The following is an 18,526-nucleotide window of genomic DNA, read 5'->3' on the forward strand; positions in this document are numbered from 1 at the left end:
CCCGGAGCTACATTTAAAATACTTTATTTGTTTAAAATACATCAGTTACAACTGGGAAAATAAAGTCAGTAGATTTTAACAGTCTTTGTTCTTGAAACATGAAACCAACAGGAAGTGACGCAACACTCAAGGGGGCGGGGCTACTGACGGCACCTTCTCCCCGTTCTCCCGCTTCGCACAGCGGATTCTGATCCGACGTTCTGCTGGAGACCGAACGTCCGCAGTGGGAGAACGTGAGAACACAGTTTGACCTCCTGACCTTTGTTCTCCGGGTTCCTCAGCAGCTCAGACTCAGCCGAAGATCAGAGAAGCAGGGTGCATGCTGGGATATGGAGTCTGTTCCCCATAGCACGTTCTGCAGTGGGCGTGGCTCTGTGATGTGGGCGTGGTTCTGTGCTGTGGGCGTGGTTCTGTGCTGTGGGCGTGGCTCTGCAGTGTGGGCGTGGTTCTGGGCGTGGTTTTTTGTGTCACATTGAGGTTGACTCCATGTCCCATGATGCACCTGAACAGCTCCTCGGGCTCCTCTGTCTCCATCAGCCAATCACAGTCCAGCACTGAAACACTCACAGCAGCACCAGAACCAGAGCTTGAGCCAGACCTAGAACCAGAACCAGCCAGACCTAGAACCAAAGACCAGCCCCTAGAACCAGAACCAGAGCCAGACCTAGAACCAGAACCAGAGCCAGACCTAGAACCAGAGCTATAACAAGAACTAGAACTAGAGCTAGAATTAGTTCAAGAACCAAAGCCAGAGCCAGAAATAAAGCCAGAACCAGAACTAGAGCCAGACCTAGAACCGAACCGTCAGGAGGTCCAGAGAGGATTCAGGCTGGAACATGGAACAGGTCTCGACGTTCCGGTCTAAAATAAGAGTCTAGAAAGAAAACTAGTTTAACAAATCAACACGTCAAGAGACGATCAATACTTTACTGCGAGCAGGAAACGACCTGTCTGACCCTAAAGGTCACCACAGACGACCCGTCTGACCCTAAAGGTCCCACAGGTGACCACAGATGACCCGTCTGACCCCAAAGGTCACCACAGACGACCTATCCCCCCAAAGGTCACCACAGACGACCCGTCTGACCTTAAAGGTCACCACAGATGACCTATCTGACCCCCAAAGGTCCCACAGACGACCTGTCTGACCCTAAGGTCAGCAGACAAAACTGAAAGAACTAAATAAAAACCTCAAACTGCACGTTGATGCTATGATTCACAACAAAAAAAACTGTTGATGGTTACATTCTGAAGAGCCTTCAGGTGAAGGTTACAATCAGGTGTAGAATCGGGTGTGCAGTCAGATTACAGTCGGTGTATAATCATGGTTACAGTCAGGGTGTACAGTCGATGTATAATCAGGGCGTACAATCGGTGTACAGTCAGGGTGTTCAGTCCCGCTGTAGAGTCATGGTGCACAGACCGGTGAACAGTCGGCTTACACTCATGGTGTAAAATCATGGTGTACAGTCAGATGGTACAGTCACGGTGTACAATCGGTGTAATCAGGGTGAACCGTCAGATGGTACAGTCACGGTGTACAATCGGTGTGTAATCAGGGTGAACAGTCAGATGGTACAGTCACGGTGTACAATCGGTGTGTAATCAGGGTGAACAGTCAGATGGTACAGTCACGGTGTACAATCGGTGTGTAATCAGGGTGAACAGTCAGATGGTACAGTCACGGTGTACAATCGGTGTGTAATCAGGGTGAACAGTCAGATGGTACAGTCACGGTGTACAATCGGTGTGTAATCAGGGTGAACAGTCAGATGGTACAGTCACGGTGTACAATCGGTGTGTAATCAGGGTGAACAGTCAGATGGTACAGTCACGGTGTACAATCGGTGTGTAATCAGGGTGAACAGTCTGATGGTACAGTCACGGTGTACAATCGGTGTGTAATCAGGGTGAACAGTCAGATTACAATCACGGTGTGCAGTCAGATGGTACAGTCATGGTGTACAGTGGGTTTACAGTCAGGGTTCAGGCGGTGCACAGTGGGCGGGGCTTACACATCAGCTGTCACATGACAGCCTCCAGATGACGTCAGAGAGGCACTGTGTGTGTGTGTGTGTGTGTGGTGTGTGTGTGTGTGTGTGTGTGTGTGTGGTGTGTGTGTGTGTGCAGTATGGCTATATCCTGTGCTTGGTGTGGCGTCAGTCCAGCAGCGTGCCTTGCTCCTGGGCCCGGGTCAGGCTGTCCTTGCGGTGCAGGTGGTGCACGCCCATCCTCTTGGGGCTCTTCTGAGGCCGCGGCGGTGCGGCGGCTGGTGGGCGGGTCGAAGTTCAGGAGGCGGGGAGAGATGACAGGCAGGTTGTGAGGAAGAACGTCTCTCTCCTCCTCCTCCTCTTCCTCCTCCTCCTCTTCCTCCCCCTCCTCCCCGGCGCCGTTGCCCCGGCGATGGCCGTGCCGCCGCCGCCGCCGCCGTCAGCCTCTGGTTCCGTGGGCTCGTAGGCGCCCGCCCGGCGGCGTCGTGCCGGCGGCCGGGCCGCGGCTCGTGTCGGTGTCGGTGTCGAGGCTGGAGCCGCGGCTGGGCGTCCAGCTGCTGCGGACGCGCACTCCTCGCCGTCGGAGTAGGCGGCGCGGCGGCGGTCGGAGGGGGAGGCCCCGCCCCGCCGCCGCCGCCCCCGCCTCCCCTGCAGCTCCTGCGCCGTGCCGCTGCTGAGACGACGTGCGGTGCATCAGCGTGCGTCGCTCGCCGGCGCCATCTTCTCCACAAACATCCGCTGCCAGTTGGCCAGCAGTCCTCCTCCGAGCTGCCCGAGGACGCCGGCGCGCTGGGAGCCTGGGGGCGGAGACACGCGGTGACACGGCGGTGACACGGCGGTGACGGCGCGGCGGGGGCGTGGCGGGGGGCTTACCTGTGGGGGGCTGCTGAAGGGGCTGGACTGGCTGGACGGCGCCCGCTGGCGGCGTCCCGCCGGCCGGGCCCGGAGGAGGCGGGCTGGCGGGGGCGCGCTCTGCCGTCCGTCTGCACCAGGCTCAGGGAGATGGCCTGCCGCGTGGCGTAGGTGCAGTTGGCAGCGGCGAGTTCTTTGGGGATCTTCACCGTGTCGTCGGACGAGACTCGATGACCTTGCGCCCACGGGTAGAGCGGGTGCGGCGGCGGCGGCGGCGGGTACTGGGTTGAGCTTCTCGAACGCGGAGGCCCCCGCCCCCCTCCTCCTCCGGGCCGGCCTGACCGCGGCAGGACCCGTTGTGCTGCGCGCCGTCCCGGCGTGCCCGGGCCTCGGCGCCCGTCATTTCCACGTGGACGAAGACGTCCTCGGCCACGGGCCGGCAGGCGCTGCTGGACTGGCGCCGAGTTGAGCAGCAGCGGCTCCGGCTTCTCCAGCACCCGGGCGATCACCGCCGTGGGCACCACGTCGCCCGCGTCAGGCTCAGCGTGTCGGCGTCCAGAGCGCCGGGGGCTGGGCTCCTCTCTGACAGGGCGGGGCTTCTCTCACAGAGGGCGGGCTTCCGTCGGTGGGGGCGGGGCTTCTGTCAGGGAGACTGTTCTTCATGTGTTTGTTCACATGTCCTGCAGCTCCGATGGGCACCTACACACACACACACCACACACACACACACACACACACACACACACACACACACACACACACACCACACGCACGCACGCACGCACGCACGCACCACGCACCACGCACGCACACACACACTCCAGTTAGTACCTGTTGTATTGCTACAAACACACATGTTTGTACTCATATCGTTGTGAGGACACTCATTGACATAATGCATTTCCAGCCCCGAACCTGGACCATCAAAAACTTGCCTAACCCGAACCCAGACCCGAACCCAGACCCAGACCCAGACCCTGACCCAGACCCAGACCCAGACCCTGACCCAGACCCTGACCCAGACCCAGACCCAGACCCGAACCCAGACCCAGACCCTGACCCAACCCAACCCAACCCAGACCCAGACCCAGACCCCCACCCATACCCTGACCCTGACCCAGACCACCAGACCCGACCCATACCCAGACCCAACCCGAACCCAGACCCAGACCCTGACCCGAACCCAGACCCAGACCCAGACCCAGACCCGAACCCAGACCCACCCTGACCCGAACCCAGACCCTGACCCAGACCCTGACCCAGTCCCGAACCCAGACCCTGACCCAGACCCTGACCCAGTCCCGAACCCAGACCCACCCAGACCCACCCTGACCCAGACCCAGACCCTGACCCTGACCCTGACCCAGACCCTGACCCAGACCCTGACCCAGACCCTGACCCAGACCCTGACCCAGACCGAACCCAGACCCAGACCCTGACCCAGACCCTGACCCAGACCCTGACCCTGACCCTGACCCTGACCCTGACCCTGAGCTAAACCCAACTGTAACCCTAATCAAAACCCAAGTCTGAACCTCAAAAGGTCAATAAAGGTCTGTCGAAAAGTGAGGACCGGAAAAAATGTCCTCACTCTGTTGGTGAAAACGAATTCTGGTCCTTACTTTTGGGTAGTACAAGAACACACACACACACACACACCACAACACACACACACCACACACCACCACCACACCACACACTAGGATGCACATTTTATATATTTTTTATGACCGTTAAGCGACGCCCTTTAACCGGTTAATAACCGTTAACCGATCAGATTTAAGGCCCGTCGCGGGTGTGTGTGCGCATTGGTCTGAGTCTGCGCGGACCGATCTGCGGACGTCCGCGCAGCAGCCAGAATTTGTGACCGCGTTGCGCGCAGGTGGCGCCGGTATACGCATCGCCAGAGCGCCACAGAAAACAGAACATGACGGTAAAAGTGACGGCATCTCGTGGACGGAGACAGCAGCCTGTCTGGAGGGAGGAGAAGGTCTGCCGGGGGAGTCGCTCCGGCGCCGCCCCGCCATTCAGAAAAAAGAAAAAAATGGCTAAATAAACTTTACTATTAATGATAACATACTGACAATATATGTGCTTCATTTTCTCTAAATAATCTGTAATAAAGGAGCAGAGAAACAGTCTGTAGAGCCGGAAAAGCTTGTGGAGGATGTGTGGAACACTGCGCCTGAACGCACAGCGTGGAGCGGGGAGCCGAGGCTCCAAAGCCACGCGAAGCAGGACGACTTTAAACGCCCTGCTGAGCGGCTCCATGCTGCCGCCCGACATTCCGACGCACCGCCGTTTAGACACATCACCATTCCGGAATACCGCTATTCCGACACGCAGACGTCCCTCCATTCCGACACGGAAATGTGGCTCCGAGTGAGAGACGGACTCGGCGCTGTCCGGTGCTGAACTGCAGATTTACAATGACAGCAAATTCTCATCTAAAATGTAAGAAAAGCTACAAGATTTAGATATACTAACAGCACTGGAGGCTTCAATCATCTCCTGTTGTTTTTAAATGATGTGGAGAGTGAGCGCGCTGGTGATTCTTTTGTGTTCTGATTAATTTCCTAAACAAAGTTTTAGCTTCTGAAATCTGATTTTTAAACAGTTCTGATGGAGCTAATGTTGATCTGGATGCTGCGGCTTCACACTGAACCATTTCACTGTGAATCTGGACGACCCGCGGCGTCTGGAGATAAAACATAATATTCAACGTAACGCCGGTTTTGTGCCACATGCGTCAATGCGCACAAAGACACACACCCTCCGACTGTACAACATGAAGGCTCCTGGAATTAATCAGTGACTGAAGGAGTCGTCTGCAGCGCCGTCACTGATATCTGCAACGTAACGCCAGCTGCAGGAAGACGCTCGGCGCTGTGGAGAGCTCCTCCAGCTGGGGCCGATAGTATTAACCGTCAAAGTTCCTGTTATCAGTTAACGGTTAAACGGTTAACCATGTGCATCCCTAACACACAACACACACCCACCACACACACACACACACACCACACCACACCAGATCGACTTACATCTGCAAACTTGTGGTTCCTGAAATGTGACTTGTTGCATTTCAGCAACTGAACCGCCAAATTACAGTCTTGTCTGTACCGCTCCTACACACACACACACACACACACACAACACACACCACACAACACACACACACACACACACAGAGAGAGAGAGAAAAAGCAGTAGGGCTGTTATAAGTCTCTCCAGAACACAATACAGTCATACAGTACAGTAGAGTACAGTAAAGTACAGTATTCATGGTTTGGATTCATGTACACAGGCCGGAGGGTATTTTGCCGACCTTGACATGTTTCGGCTGCCAGGCTGCAGCCGTCCTCAGAAGTGTCGTGATGTTGTCTGGTCGGCTGATCTATACAGGGTTTGGCAGCCGAAACATGTCAAGGTAGGAAAAATCCCTCTGGCCTGAGTACACCAATCCAAACCATGGATACAAAAAACCTAATGAACCTTATCGGACTAAAGTACAGTACAGTACAGTACAGTACAGTACAGTACAGTAGAGTAGTAGAGCACAGTAGAGCACAGTAGAGTAGAGTAGAGTAGAGCACAGTAGAGCACAGTAGAGTAGAGTAGTAGTAGAGTAGTAGTAGCACAGTAGAGCACAGTAGAGTAGAGTTAGAGTAGAGTAGAGTAGAGTATAGCACAGTAGAGCACAGTAAGAGTAGAGTAGAGTAGAGCACAGTAGAGCACAGTAGAGTAAGTAGAGTAGAGTAAGTAGAGTAGAGCACAGTAGAGCACAGTAGAGTAGAGTAGAGTAGAGTAGAGTAGAGTAGAGCACAGTAGAGCACAGTAGAGTAGAGTAGAGTAGAGTAGAGTAGAGCACAGTAGAGTGAGTAAGTAGAGTAGAGTAGAGCACAGTAGACAGTAGTAGAGTAGAGTAGAGTAGAGTAGAGTAGAGCACAGTAGAGCACAGTAGAGTAGAGTAGTAGAGTAGAGTAGAGTAGAGCACAGTAGCACAGTAGAGTAGTAGTAGTAGAGTAGAGTAAGAGCACAGTAGAGTAGAGTAGAGTAGAGTAGAGTAGAGCACAGTAGAGCACAGTAGAGTAGAGTAGAGTAGTAGAGTAGAGCACAGTAGAGCACAGTAGAGTAGAAGTAGAGTAGTAGTAGCACAGTAGAGCACAGTAGAGTAGAGTAGAGTAGAGCACAGTAGAGCACAGTAGAGTAGAGTAGAGTAGAGCACAGTAGAGCACAGTAGAGTAGAGTAGAGTAGAGTAGAGTAGAGCACAGTAGAGCACAGTAGAGTAGAGTAGAGTAGAGCACAGTAGAGCACAGTAGAGTAGAGTAGAGTAGAGTAGAGTAGAGCACAGTAGCACAGTTAGAGTAAGTAGAGTAGAGTGAGTAAGCACAGTAGAGCACAGTAAGTAGAGTAGAGTAGAGTAGAGTATAGCACAGTAGAGCACAGTAGAGTAGAGTAGAGTAGAGTAGAGTGAGCACAGTAGAGTAGAGTAGTAGTAGTAGAGTAGAGCACAGTAGCACAGTAAGTAGAGTAGAGTAGAGTAGAGCACAGTAGAGCACAGTAGAGCACAGTAGAGTAGAGTAGAGTAGAGTATAGAGTAGACACAGTAGAGCACAGTAGATAGAGTAGAGTAGAGTAGAGTAGAGCACAGTAGAGCAGTAGAGTAGAGTAGAGTAGAGCACAGTAGAGCACAGTAGAGTAGAGTAGAGTAAGCACAGTAGAGCACAGTAGAGTAGAGTAGAGTAGAGTAGAGTAGAGCACAGTAGAGCACAGTAGAGTAGTAGAGTAGAGTAGAGTAGAGTAGAGCACGTAGAGCACAGTAGAGTAGAGTAGTATAGTAGAGCACAGTAGAGTAGTAGAGTAGAGTAGAGCACAGTAGAGTAGTAGAGTATAGTAAGTAGAGCACAGTAGAGCACAGTAGAGTAGTAGAGTAGAGTAGAGTAGAGCACAGTAGAGTAGAGTAGAGTAGAGTAGAGCACAGTAGAGCACAGTAGTAGTAGAGTAGAGGTAGAGTAGAGTAGAGCACAGTAGAGCACAGTAGAGTAGAGTAGAGTAGAGTAGAGCACAGTAGAGTAGAGTAGAGTAGAGTAGAGTAAGTAGAGTAACTGACATTGAGCTCCTCCAGGCGGTCCGATGGTGGTCTTGGCGTCCAGCAGCTTGTTGGTCAGCTCCACGATCTCCACGTCCATCGCCTCTTGTCCCGCTCCACCTTCCTCAGCTGTGGGCGGAGCAAAACTTACCAGCCAAGCAGAAGACATCAGATCGCACAGCAAACACTGAGGTAACATGATGGGATGGAGGAGAAGAGACATGGAGCAGTAGGACAGACATAAGAGGGGGAGGGATGAGGAGTGAGGGGATTGAGGGTGAGGGATGAAGGGGAGGATTGGGAGGGTGGAGGATGAGAGGGTTGGAGGGATGAAGGTGGAGGCCGTACTGCATGAACCCAGGTCTGGCTGACAGCAGCCTGATGAAGAGGATGATGAATGTGATGAAGATGAATCCACCAATCAGAAAGCAGCATGAGAGGAAAAGAGCAGGTGTGAATAGTCTGAAGACAACACACACACACACACACACACACACACACACACACACACACACACACACACACACACACACATCTTCCACCGCTTATCCAGGACCAGGTCTGAGGGACAGCAGTCTCAGCAGGACGCCCAGACCTCCCGTCTCCAGACCTCCCGTCTCCAGACCTCCCTCTCCAGACTCTTCCTGGCGTTCCCAGTCCAGCCCAGAGACATAGTCCCTCCATCCTGTCCTGTCTTCCCTGTGTCCTCCTCCCATTGGGACATGTCCAGATGTCCTCCTCAGGGAGGCTCCATGCTAAAGAGGAGCTGAGCTCCTCACTGCTCCTCCACCCCAGCTCCTCCCCCTGCTGACGTAGCTCCTCCCCCTGCTGACATAGCTCCTCCCCTGCTGACATAGCTCCTCCCCTGCTGACGTAGCTCCTCCCCCTGCTGACGTAGCTCCTCCCCCTGCTGACGTAGCTCCTCCCCCTGCTGACATAGCTCCTCCCCCTGCTGACATAGCTCCTCCCCCTGTCCTCTAACAGAGTCCAGTCCCCCTACAGAGGAAGCTCCTTTCAGCCTCTTGCATCTGGACCTAGTCCTGGGTTCTGACCCAGATCAGGACCAGAGGTGAGGGGGGAACGTGACTGACGGTGAATCCAGAGCTTCCTTCACTGCTTATCACTGCTCCACCCTCCTGTCAGTCTCTCCTCCACCCTTCCTCCACCCTCCTGTCAGTCTCTCCTCCACCCTTCCTCCACCCTCCTGTCAGTCTCTCCTCCACCCAAGAACAAAACCCAGAGGTACTGAAACTCCTCCACCTGGACCAGAGTCTCTCCACCGACCTGGAGAGGACAGAGCACCTTCTTCTGGTCCAGGACCAGGACCAGGGCCTCGGATTTGGAGGATCTGATCCTCATCCCTGTCCGCTTCACACTTGGCTGTGAACTGCCCAGTGCATGGATGGTCCAGGTTCCGTGGAGGCCAACAGGAGAACATCATCTGCAAAAAGCAGAGACGAACCCTGTGGTCCCCAAACCAGACCCCCTCCAGCTCCTGGCCCCTGAAACCAGACCCCCTCTGGCCCCTGGCCCCTGAACCAGACCCCCTCTGGCCCCTGGCCCCTGAACCAGACCCCCTCTGGCCCCTGGTCCCTGAACAGACCCCCTCTGGCCCCTGCCCCTGGTCCCTGACCAGACCCCCTCTGCCCCTGGCCCCTGGCCCGACCCCCTCTGGCCCCTGGCCCCTGGCCCCATGAACCAGACCCCCTCTGGCCCCTGGCCCCTGAACCAGACCCCCTCTGGCCCCTGGTCCCTGAACCAGACCCCCTCTGGCCCCTGGCCCCTGGCCCAGACCCCCTCTGGCCCCTGGCCCCTGGTCCCTGAACCGGACCCCCTCTGGCCCCCAGTCCCTGAACCAGACCCCCTTTGGCTTCTGGCTGCTCCTAGAACTTCTGTCCATAAAGATTCTGAACAGAACCGGTACCAAAGTTCAGCCCTGCTGGAGTCCAACATGAACCAGGACCAGGTCCAACTGACTGCCTTCAATGTGGACCAGACTCCTGCTCCGTCCTCCAGAGACCGGACGGCCCTGAACAAGGGGCCCCCGGACTCTGATTCCTGAAGCCCCCCACGAGACACCAGGAGGGACGCGGTCCGACAACCTTCTCCAGGTCCACAAAACTCATGTGGACTGGATGGATGAACTCCCACGAGCCCTGAGCCCCTGTGGAGGGTCGAGAGCTGGTCCAGGACTCCAGGACCAGACGAAAACCACATAGTTCCTCCTGGTCCGAGAGTCCTCCTCTCCAGGACCTGGACTAGACTGTCCCAGGGAGGCTGAGGAGTCTGACCCCTATAGCTGGACCACATCCTCCAGTCTCCCTTTTTTAACAGGGGACCAGCACCCCGGTCTGCCAGTCCCCGACCCCCACGCCCTGGTCCAAAGACGAGCAACAAGACGGTCCTGAACATCCAGAGACTGAAGGGACTCAGGAGAACCTCATCCACCCCCGGAGCCTTGAGACCCAGGAACTGACCAACCACCTCTGAGTCCTCAGTCCACCTCTGAGTCCTCAGTCCTCCTCTGAGTCCTCAGTCCTCCTCTGAGTCCTCAGTCCTCCTCTGAGACCTCAGTCCTCCTCTGAGTCCCTCAGTCCTCCTCTGAGACCTCAGTCCTCCTCTGAGTCCTCAGTCCTCCTCTGAGTCCTCAGTCCTCCTCTGAGTCCTCAGTCCTCCTCTGAGACCTCAGTCCTCCTCTGAGTCCTCAGTCCTCCTCTGAGTCCTCAGTCCTCCTCTGAGACCTCATCCTCCTCTGAGACCTCAGTCCTCCTCTGAGTCCTCAGACGCTGCCTCGTCCAGGAAGATGTGGGGACGTGGTCCAGGAGGTCCTGGAAGTCTTCCTTCCACCGTCCTCTAATGTCCCCATGGAGGACAGCAGCTCCTCCTCCACTGAGGACAGGGTTCTAGACCTGCTGTCCCTCCTGAGGCGCCGACGGTTTGACGGAGCTAGTCCTCCTCCATGTCCCCCTGAAGTCCTCCAGACCCGGTTCTTCCTCCACAGCCTCTCGGGCTGCGGTTCTCAGGTTCTGCCGGTTCCTGTCCGGTGCTTCTGGACTCTCCAGGACTCCTTCAGGTCCTCACTTCCTGTCTCCACCACCGGGGTCTGGGTTCCACCACGGCAGGAACCAGAGACCTGGAGACCAGAGACCAGGAGAACCACCGCCTCCCAGCAGCTGGTCCACAGTGGAGGACATGGTCCACTGGGACTTCCATGTCCCCAGCGTCCCTCGGGACCTGAGAGCAGCTCTCCTGGAGGTGGTAGTTGAAAACCCTGAGGGTCCACCAGACGGTCCCAGCAGACCCTCCAACAGGTCTGGTTCCTGATCCACCAGGAACAGCTCTGCTCCTCTCTGCTGGGGGCCAGACACGAGGTCAGAGGTCAGAGGTCAGATGACACGACAGAGAAGTCCATCATTGACCTCTGACCTAGGGCTGTCCTGGTGCCAAGTGGTCTTGTGGACCCCCTGTGCTGGAACATGGTGCTGGTTCTGGACTAGCTGAGGCTGGAACAGAAGTCCAATAACAGACCACTGGGTTCAGACCAGGGAGGCCCCGAGTCCTGCCTGGGCCGGTTCAGACCAGGGAGGCCCCGAGTCCTGCCTGGGGCCGGTTCAGACCAGGGAGGCCCCGAGTCCTGCCTGGGTCCGGTTCAGACCAGGGAGGCCCCGAGTCCTGAGGCCCTGAGTCCTGCCTGGGGCCGGTTCAGACCAGGGAGGCCCCGAGTCCTGCCTGGGGTCCGGGTCTAACGAATCGATTCTCCTTTTAACAGCCCGACATCGATTCATAAAACCCTCCAATCCATCTATTGATGCGTCTTTCCCCCACAGTGTCATGTGACTTCTCGCGGTACTAACCATCATGGCGGCGGCGCTGGAAGCACCGGACCTGCCAACCTGGACGCTCGTTGCGCAGCAGGTACTCAATCTGACATCGAAATCCGCTGAACGCTGCGTCTCATTCGTCTGTGAGCGCCGTAGAAACGTGGACGTGCAGTACCGACGCTGACCACACGGTGCAGCAGTGTAGTGCTGCAGCTTCAACCAATCAGCACTGAGTAGCGGAGAACCACAGCGTCGGCCGCTCCCATCCTGTCCTCCTGTCCTCCTGTCCTCCTGTCCTCCTGTCCTCTCTTCCTTGGTGGATTATAAAAACCTCTTTCTGTCAAAACTCCGGACACGAGCTTTAACTGAAAGAAAAAAAAATCGTCAAGAATCGAATTGAAATCAAAAATCATGAATCGAATCGTTTTCGGAAATTCAAATCGATACCCAGCCTAGTCCTGACCCCCCTCCAGGTCTCACTGGTCGCTGCCCATGTGGGCCTTGAAGACCCCCAGTAGAACCATGGAGTCCCCAGTAGAACCAAGGGGGACTCCATTCCCTCTCCACCGCCCTCACCAGCTCAGGCTCCGCCCCCAAGCGAGGAGACGGTCCACCCAATTCACTCACAAACACACACACACACACACATCACACACACACACACACACACACACCACACACACACACACACACACACTCAGTGGTGAGTCTTACCAGAGCGTGGAGCTTCTCTTCCAGATCCTGATTGGCCCTCTGAGACGCTGTGTAGCTGTTCTGCAGTCTACACACACACACACACACACACACACACACACACACACAGATTGCGACGGTGAGACAGTCAGGTCAGTCTTGCTGAAGCGGTCCACAGACTGAGCTCTCTGGAGAAACAGGGTTTTAAACCATCAACCCTCCGAGGCCCCAGAGGGCGTCCAGCAGGGTCAGTCCGGCGTTGCTCAACAGTCTCTGGTCACGACGGCGTTCCAGCAGCTCTTCACTGTAGAACCCGACCGGGACGGATCTAGAGTCGGGGGTTTACTGCTGCGGCACGACGCCCGGCTCCACTGAGCAAGGCACGGGGTTCAAACCCCAGCTGAAGGGGACCGAGCCCGACTACCAAGGCCTGCTGAGCCTCAGACGCCGTCGGACCAGGATGGAAGCAGGAGGCTGAATTCTCCCACAATGCTTTGCTGCTCTGCTCCCACTGCAACAGGAAGGAGCCCTGAGCTGCAGACCCCCCCACCAGCCCCCCAGTCACCCCCCACCAGCCCCCCCACCAGCCCCCCAGTCACCCCCCACCAGCCCCCAGTCACCCCCACCAGCCCCCCAGTCACCCCCACCAGCCCCCCCAGTACAACCCCACCAGCCCCCCCCCCCCCACCAGCCCCCCAGCACCCCCCCCACCAGCCCCCCAGTCACCCCCCACCAGCCCCCCCACCAGCCCCCCAGTCACCCCCACCAGCCCCCCAGTCACCCCCACCAGCCCCCCCAGTACACCCCCACCAGCCCCCCCCCCCACCAGCCCCCCAGCACCCCCCACCAGCCCCCCAGTCACCCCCCACCAGCCCCCCCACCAGCCCCCCAGTCACCCCCACCAGCCCCCCCAGTACACCCCCACCAGCCCCCCCCCCCACCAGCCCCCCAGCACCCCCCACCAGCCCCCCCACCAGCCCCCCAGTCACCCCCACCAGCCCCCCCAGTACACCCCCACCAGCCCCCCCCCCACCAGCCCCCCACCAGGCCCCCAGTACACCCCCACCAGCCCCCCCACCAGCCCCCCAGTACACCCCCACCAGCCCCCCACCAGCCCCCCCAGTCACCCCCCACCAGGCCCCCCCCCCAGCTCTTCAAAGTACTCTACAGTCACTTGGGATCCAGCAGTGAAGCCTGCAGCTCCTGAGGAGCAGCGTCTCTGTGGCTGAAGCTTGTTTGCTGCCATCTAGTGGCGTCCACAGTAACAGCAGCTGGGACTGGAAGATCGACTTTGTAATCCAGACTATTACATTTTGTAAACTAATTTAGAAAAGTAATAAAAGATATCTTATTACAGTACTTAAAGAAGCACCACATTATGATAATTGCACATCCAAAATGTAGCGAGACAGAAGACAAAACACGAGTTTTTTCAGCAAATTAAATTGATGGTTAAAGAATAATGATGATAAACAAACAATGTTGATCAGAAAAGAACAAAGCAGCAGACGCACAATGCAACACAAGTACAGTGTTGTGTTGTGTTGTGGGTCAGTACAGTGCTGTGTTGTGGGTCAGTACAGAGTTGTGTTGTGTTGTGGGTCAGTACAGAGTTGTGTTGTGGGTCAGTACAGTGTTGTGTTGTGTTGTGTTGTGGGTCAGTACAGTGTTGTGTTGTGGGTCAGTACAGTGTTGTGTTGTGTTGTAGGTCAGTACAGTGTTGTGGGTCAGTACAGTGTTGTGTTGTGTTGTGGGTCAGTACAGTGTTGTGTTGTGTTGTGGGTCAGTACAGTGTTGTGTTGTGTTGTGGGTCAGTACAGAGTTGTGTTGTGTTGTGGGTCAGTACAGTGTGTGTTGTGGGTCAGTACAGTGTTTGTGGGTCAGTACAGTGTTGTGGGTCAGTACAGTGTTGTGCTGTGGGTCAGTACAGTGTTGTGGGTCAGTACAGTGTTGTGGGTCAGTACAGTGTTGTGTTGTGTTGTGGGTCAGTACAGTGTTGTGTTGTGGGTCAGTACAGTGTTGTGTTGTGTTGTGGGTCAGTACAGTGTTGTGTTGTGGGTCAGTACAGTGTTGTGTTGTGTTGTGGGTCAGCACAGTGATGGAGGCGGTCCTGCAGCTGCCTCAGTCTCCAGGTCTCCTCTGATTGGGTAAAGTACGAGGGCGGACCCAAAAGAAACCGGAATTTGGTCAGAAACAATAATAATACTGAGTTCCGGCTTCTGGCCGTCAGACGTGCTGCAGGTAAGCCTCGTCCACACCTGAGAGAAAATCTGAGCCCCGAGGGTGACACACACGCCTGTCAGGCGCTATTTATATTAACAGTGCAGCGGCGGTCTGCGATTTTTCCAAAATGGCGACAGTGAGCGAAAGACAGAGCAGCGCAAACATCACATTTTGCTTTTACTGCAGCAAGCCTACAAGGATGAAGCGCTGGGGAAGAACCAGGTCCATGAGTGGTCCGGGCGGTTCCAGAAAGGCCAGACGTCCCCTGAGGATCAGCCGAGACCAGGACGACCCTCCACCTCCCGCACGGCCGCTATTGTCGGGGAAATTGAAGCGGCTGTGACGGCAGATCGACGCAGGAGCATTGCAGAGGTCGCTGAGCTGACGGGGGCTCCTGGACTTCCTGCCAGAGGATCATAAACCAGGATTCGGGGCCGCGCCGGGTCTCTGCCAAAATGGTGGCGCCTGCTCACACCGGAGCAGGAGGACACCGGCGTGGACGTGTTTCCGGCTGATCAAACAGCAGCTGGAGGACGACGCCGGGCTGCTGTCGAAGGTCGTGACCGGGGACGAGACGTGGAGCTGCGGGTCTGATCCCGAGACCAAGCAGCAGTCCAGCCAGAGGAAGCACCACGGATCCCCTCGCCGAAGACAGCCGTCAGGTTCCGCTCAGCCGTGAAGACGCTGCTGAGCTGCTTCCTGGCTGTCCAGGGTGTCGTCCACAGCCAGTCTGTCCCTCCAGGTCAGACTGTAAATCATCGAAGTCCTACGACGCTCCGTGAGGATGTGAGGAGGAAGCGGAGCGTCGTGGCGGAGTGGAGCCGGTGGATCCACCACCACCGAGCGCCAGCGCACAAAGCGCTGCGCGTCACGCAGTTCTTGGCGAAAAATGGGATGAATCTCCTCCCCCATCCGCCTGATTCGCCGGATCTGGCCCCCGTGACTTTCTCTTGTTCCCCAAATTGAAAAAGGGGCTGAAGGGACGGCGGCTTGCAGACGTGGAGGAGGTGCCAGAAACATCGCAGGAGGTCCTGAAGGCGATCATTACGCACGACTTTGCTGACGCATTCGTCAAGTGGGAGACGCGCCTGGAGCGCTGCATTGATGCAGATGGGGAATATTTTGAAGGCGACGGTGGTGTTTTATTTTGAAATGTCAGAAATAAAAAGTTATAATCAAATTCGGTTTTTGTTGGGTACCCCCCTCGTAGATCCATTAGATCCATTCTCCTGGCGGACCGAGCTTCAGGGTGGAGAACATGAGAACGAGGTGAAGCAGCAGCGTCTGGTTCGGCCAACGGCGTCCGCTCATATTTGCGCCGCTCTGAACGCCATATGTTTGATCTTATCGGCTGCCCATAAGGCCCGATTCCCACGTGCACGGCGCGGCGGGCGGCGCGGCGCGGCGCTGCAGCGGCGTGTTCAGGCGTCCCTCTCTCACCTCGCGGTCTGCCTGAGCGGTTGTCCGCGGCGACGGGCTGCTGTGCGACGTGTCTGCATCACTCCAGAGGCGCTTCGGGAGCGAAAGGATGTTTATTCCCAAGAGCAGCATCCAGAACCGAGCGTCAGCATCGGGAGTCAAACACACAACACTGCGGCTTCCGCAGCTCCGGCGTAGAGCTGCAGATCTAGATCCAGATCTAGATCTAGATCCAGATCTAGATCTAGATCTGTAGACAGGGGTGTGGGGTGAAACTCAGCCCGGGAGCTTCATTTGGAGGCCCGTTTTATCCGATAATATGAAGGGGGGGGGGTGCTTCGACTCGTAGAGCGAGAGCAAATATATAGTATACCGGGAGAGCGGACACACAAGGGCCGTGAGAGTGGGGGGGGGGGGGGGCTTTGGCCGCCAGCCGGAACAAACCTCCCAAACCTCCCGACGGCCACCCCGCCCCGACGGCCACCCCGCCCCGACGGCCACCCCGCCCCCGACGGCCACCGCGCCCCCGACGGCCACCGCGCCCCCGACGGCCACCCCGCCCCCGACGGCCACCCCGCCCCGGTCTCTAGACGCAGCTCTCTGGACCGGCGCTCCTCTCAACCGCGCCGAACAGTAAATTCAAACGGAACATATACGAGGGGGGACCCAAAAGTTTCCGGACTGATTCTATTAATAAAAAAATACAATGAATTTCCGACTTTGGCCGCTAGATGTCGCTACAGGATAGCCTCATGCATAACTGTGCCAGGTTTGGTCTTCCCCCGTGAAGCGGTCAGCTGACAGTCACTGTTTGTGTTGACAGAGTGACACCCCGCTCTTCGGTTTTTCAAGATGGCAGATATCCACGGATATGTGCTCTGTCACAACATTTTGTTTTTTATTGGGAAAACAGCGGCAGAAACACTCACCATGTTGCAGACATTCTTTAAGAAGGATTCTTAAGGTGTCTGAGTGGTTTGGGCCCTTTAAGAGTAATCAGATTACATCAGGAAGACCAGGCACGCAGAGGACAACAATCCACTTCCAGAACAGAGGAAAACGTCACAAAAACTGAAGAAGAGTCCTGGTAGATCCACGCAGGACTTTTGATGACATTGCAGATGTGATGGGAGTATTGTAGAGATCCAGACAGATCATCCTCAGGCGGTTATTAGAAGCAGTGAGACGAAGGCTCCCGGAAATGTCCTCATCATAGCAGACAGCAGACCACAGGACGCCCCGTTACGCACAGAAATAGCATCAAATGTTGTGCGTAAAGCATATTTTTGGACTAAAACCGTGACCAGCCAGCCTCCCCACCGCCATATTCCCCTGGTCTGGCCCCGGGCGACGGCTTTTTGTTGTCAAAGATGAAACTGGAGCAGCAGCGGAAAGGTAAGACAGGCATACAGGCGGGGGAGGGAAAATCGAAGTTCTATCTTTCCGGCACAGTTACGCACGGTCATGGCGACTCTTCTGAACAGTGAACATCTCGGGTGCAGCGTTGTATTCAAGCCAAAGGAGAGGATTTTGAAGGTGACCGTTTCAAATCATTGCGAAGATTAAAAAATAAAAAGTTATAACTACAGTCCGGGAACTTTTGGGTCCCCCCTCGTATCACATATATCAGCACACATGACAACCAGGCGCCGTCTGCACCGGCTCCAGAGGACCGGCTCCAGAGGACCGGCTCCAGAGGACCGGCTCCAGAGGACCGGCTCCAGAGGACCGGCTCCAGAGGACCGGCTCCAGAGGACCGGCTCCAGAGGACCGGCTCCGGTGGACCGGCTCCGGTGGACCGGCTCCAGAGGACCGGCTCCGGTGGACCGCTCCAGTGGACCGGCTCCAGAGGACCGGCTCCAGAGGACCGGCTCCAGTGGACCGGCTCCAGAGGACCGGCTCCAGAGGACCGGCTCCGGTGGACCGGCTCCAGTGGACCGGCTCCGGTGGACCGGCTCCAGAGGACCGGCTCCGGTGGACCGGCTCCAGAGGACCGGCTCCAGAGGACCGGCTCCAGTGGACCGGCTCCAGAGGACCGGCTCCAGAGGACCGGCTCCAGTGGACCGGCTCCAGTGGACCGGCTCCAGTGGACCGCTCCAGTGGACCGGCTCCAGAGGACCGGCTCCAGAGGACCGGCTCCAGAGGACCGGCTCCAGTGGACCGGCTCCAGAGGACCGGCTCCAGAGGACCGGCTCCAGTGGACCGGCTCCAGTGGACCGGCTCCAGTGGACCGGCTCCAGTGGACCGGCTCCAGTGGACCGGCTCCAGTGGACCGGCTCCAGAGGACCGGCTCCAGTGGACCGGCTCCAGAGGACCGGCTCCAGTGGACCGGCTCCAGTGGACCGGCTCCAGAGGACCGGCTCCAGGCCCAGCAGAACAACAGACGGAGCAGAGCCCCTGAAGGCCTCTGGAGACCGGTCTGGAGCTCAGTGCTGCA

General features: G+C 56.7%; 1 protein-coding gene across 1 annotated transcript in view; it reads right to left on the reverse strand.

Moving 5' to 3' along the window:
- Positions 1 to 8: 8 nt before the first annotated feature.
- Positions 9 to 18,526, reverse strand: part of tjap1 (tight junction associated protein 1 (peripheral)) — a 26,623-nt gene continuing 8,105 nt past the window's right edge. The window contains 19 exon segments of the mRNA XM_030107015.1: positions 9 to 2,273; positions 2,275 to 2,382; positions 2,385 to 2,489; positions 2,491 to 2,549; positions 2,552 to 2,746; positions 2,749 to 2,788; positions 2,865 to 2,908; positions 2,911 to 3,119; positions 3,121 to 3,155; positions 3,157 to 3,300; positions 3,302 to 3,375; positions 3,378 to 3,428; positions 3,491 to 3,542; positions 5,885 to 5,968; positions 7,955 to 7,975; positions 7,977 to 8,035; positions 8,038 to 8,062; positions 8,282 to 8,311; positions 12,469 to 12,535. Coding sequence (XP_029962875.1) covers positions 2,160 to 2,273; positions 2,275 to 2,382; positions 2,385 to 2,489; positions 2,491 to 2,549; positions 2,552 to 2,746; positions 2,749 to 2,788; positions 2,865 to 2,908; positions 2,911 to 3,119; positions 3,121 to 3,155; positions 3,157 to 3,300; positions 3,302 to 3,375; positions 3,378 to 3,428; positions 3,491 to 3,542; positions 5,885 to 5,968; positions 7,955 to 7,975; positions 7,977 to 8,035; positions 8,038 to 8,062; positions 8,282 to 8,311; positions 12,469 to 12,535 — 1,516 coding nt within the window. The 3' untranslated portion in view covers positions 9 to 2,159.

The sequence above is a fragment of the Salarias fasciatus genome, chromosome 13 (genome assembly GCF_902148845.1).
Source record: "Salarias fasciatus chromosome 13, fSalaFa1.1, whole genome shotgun sequence".
In the NCBI taxonomy this organism is placed as follows: Eukaryota; Metazoa; Chordata; class Actinopteri; order Blenniiformes; family Blenniidae; genus Salarias; species Salarias fasciatus.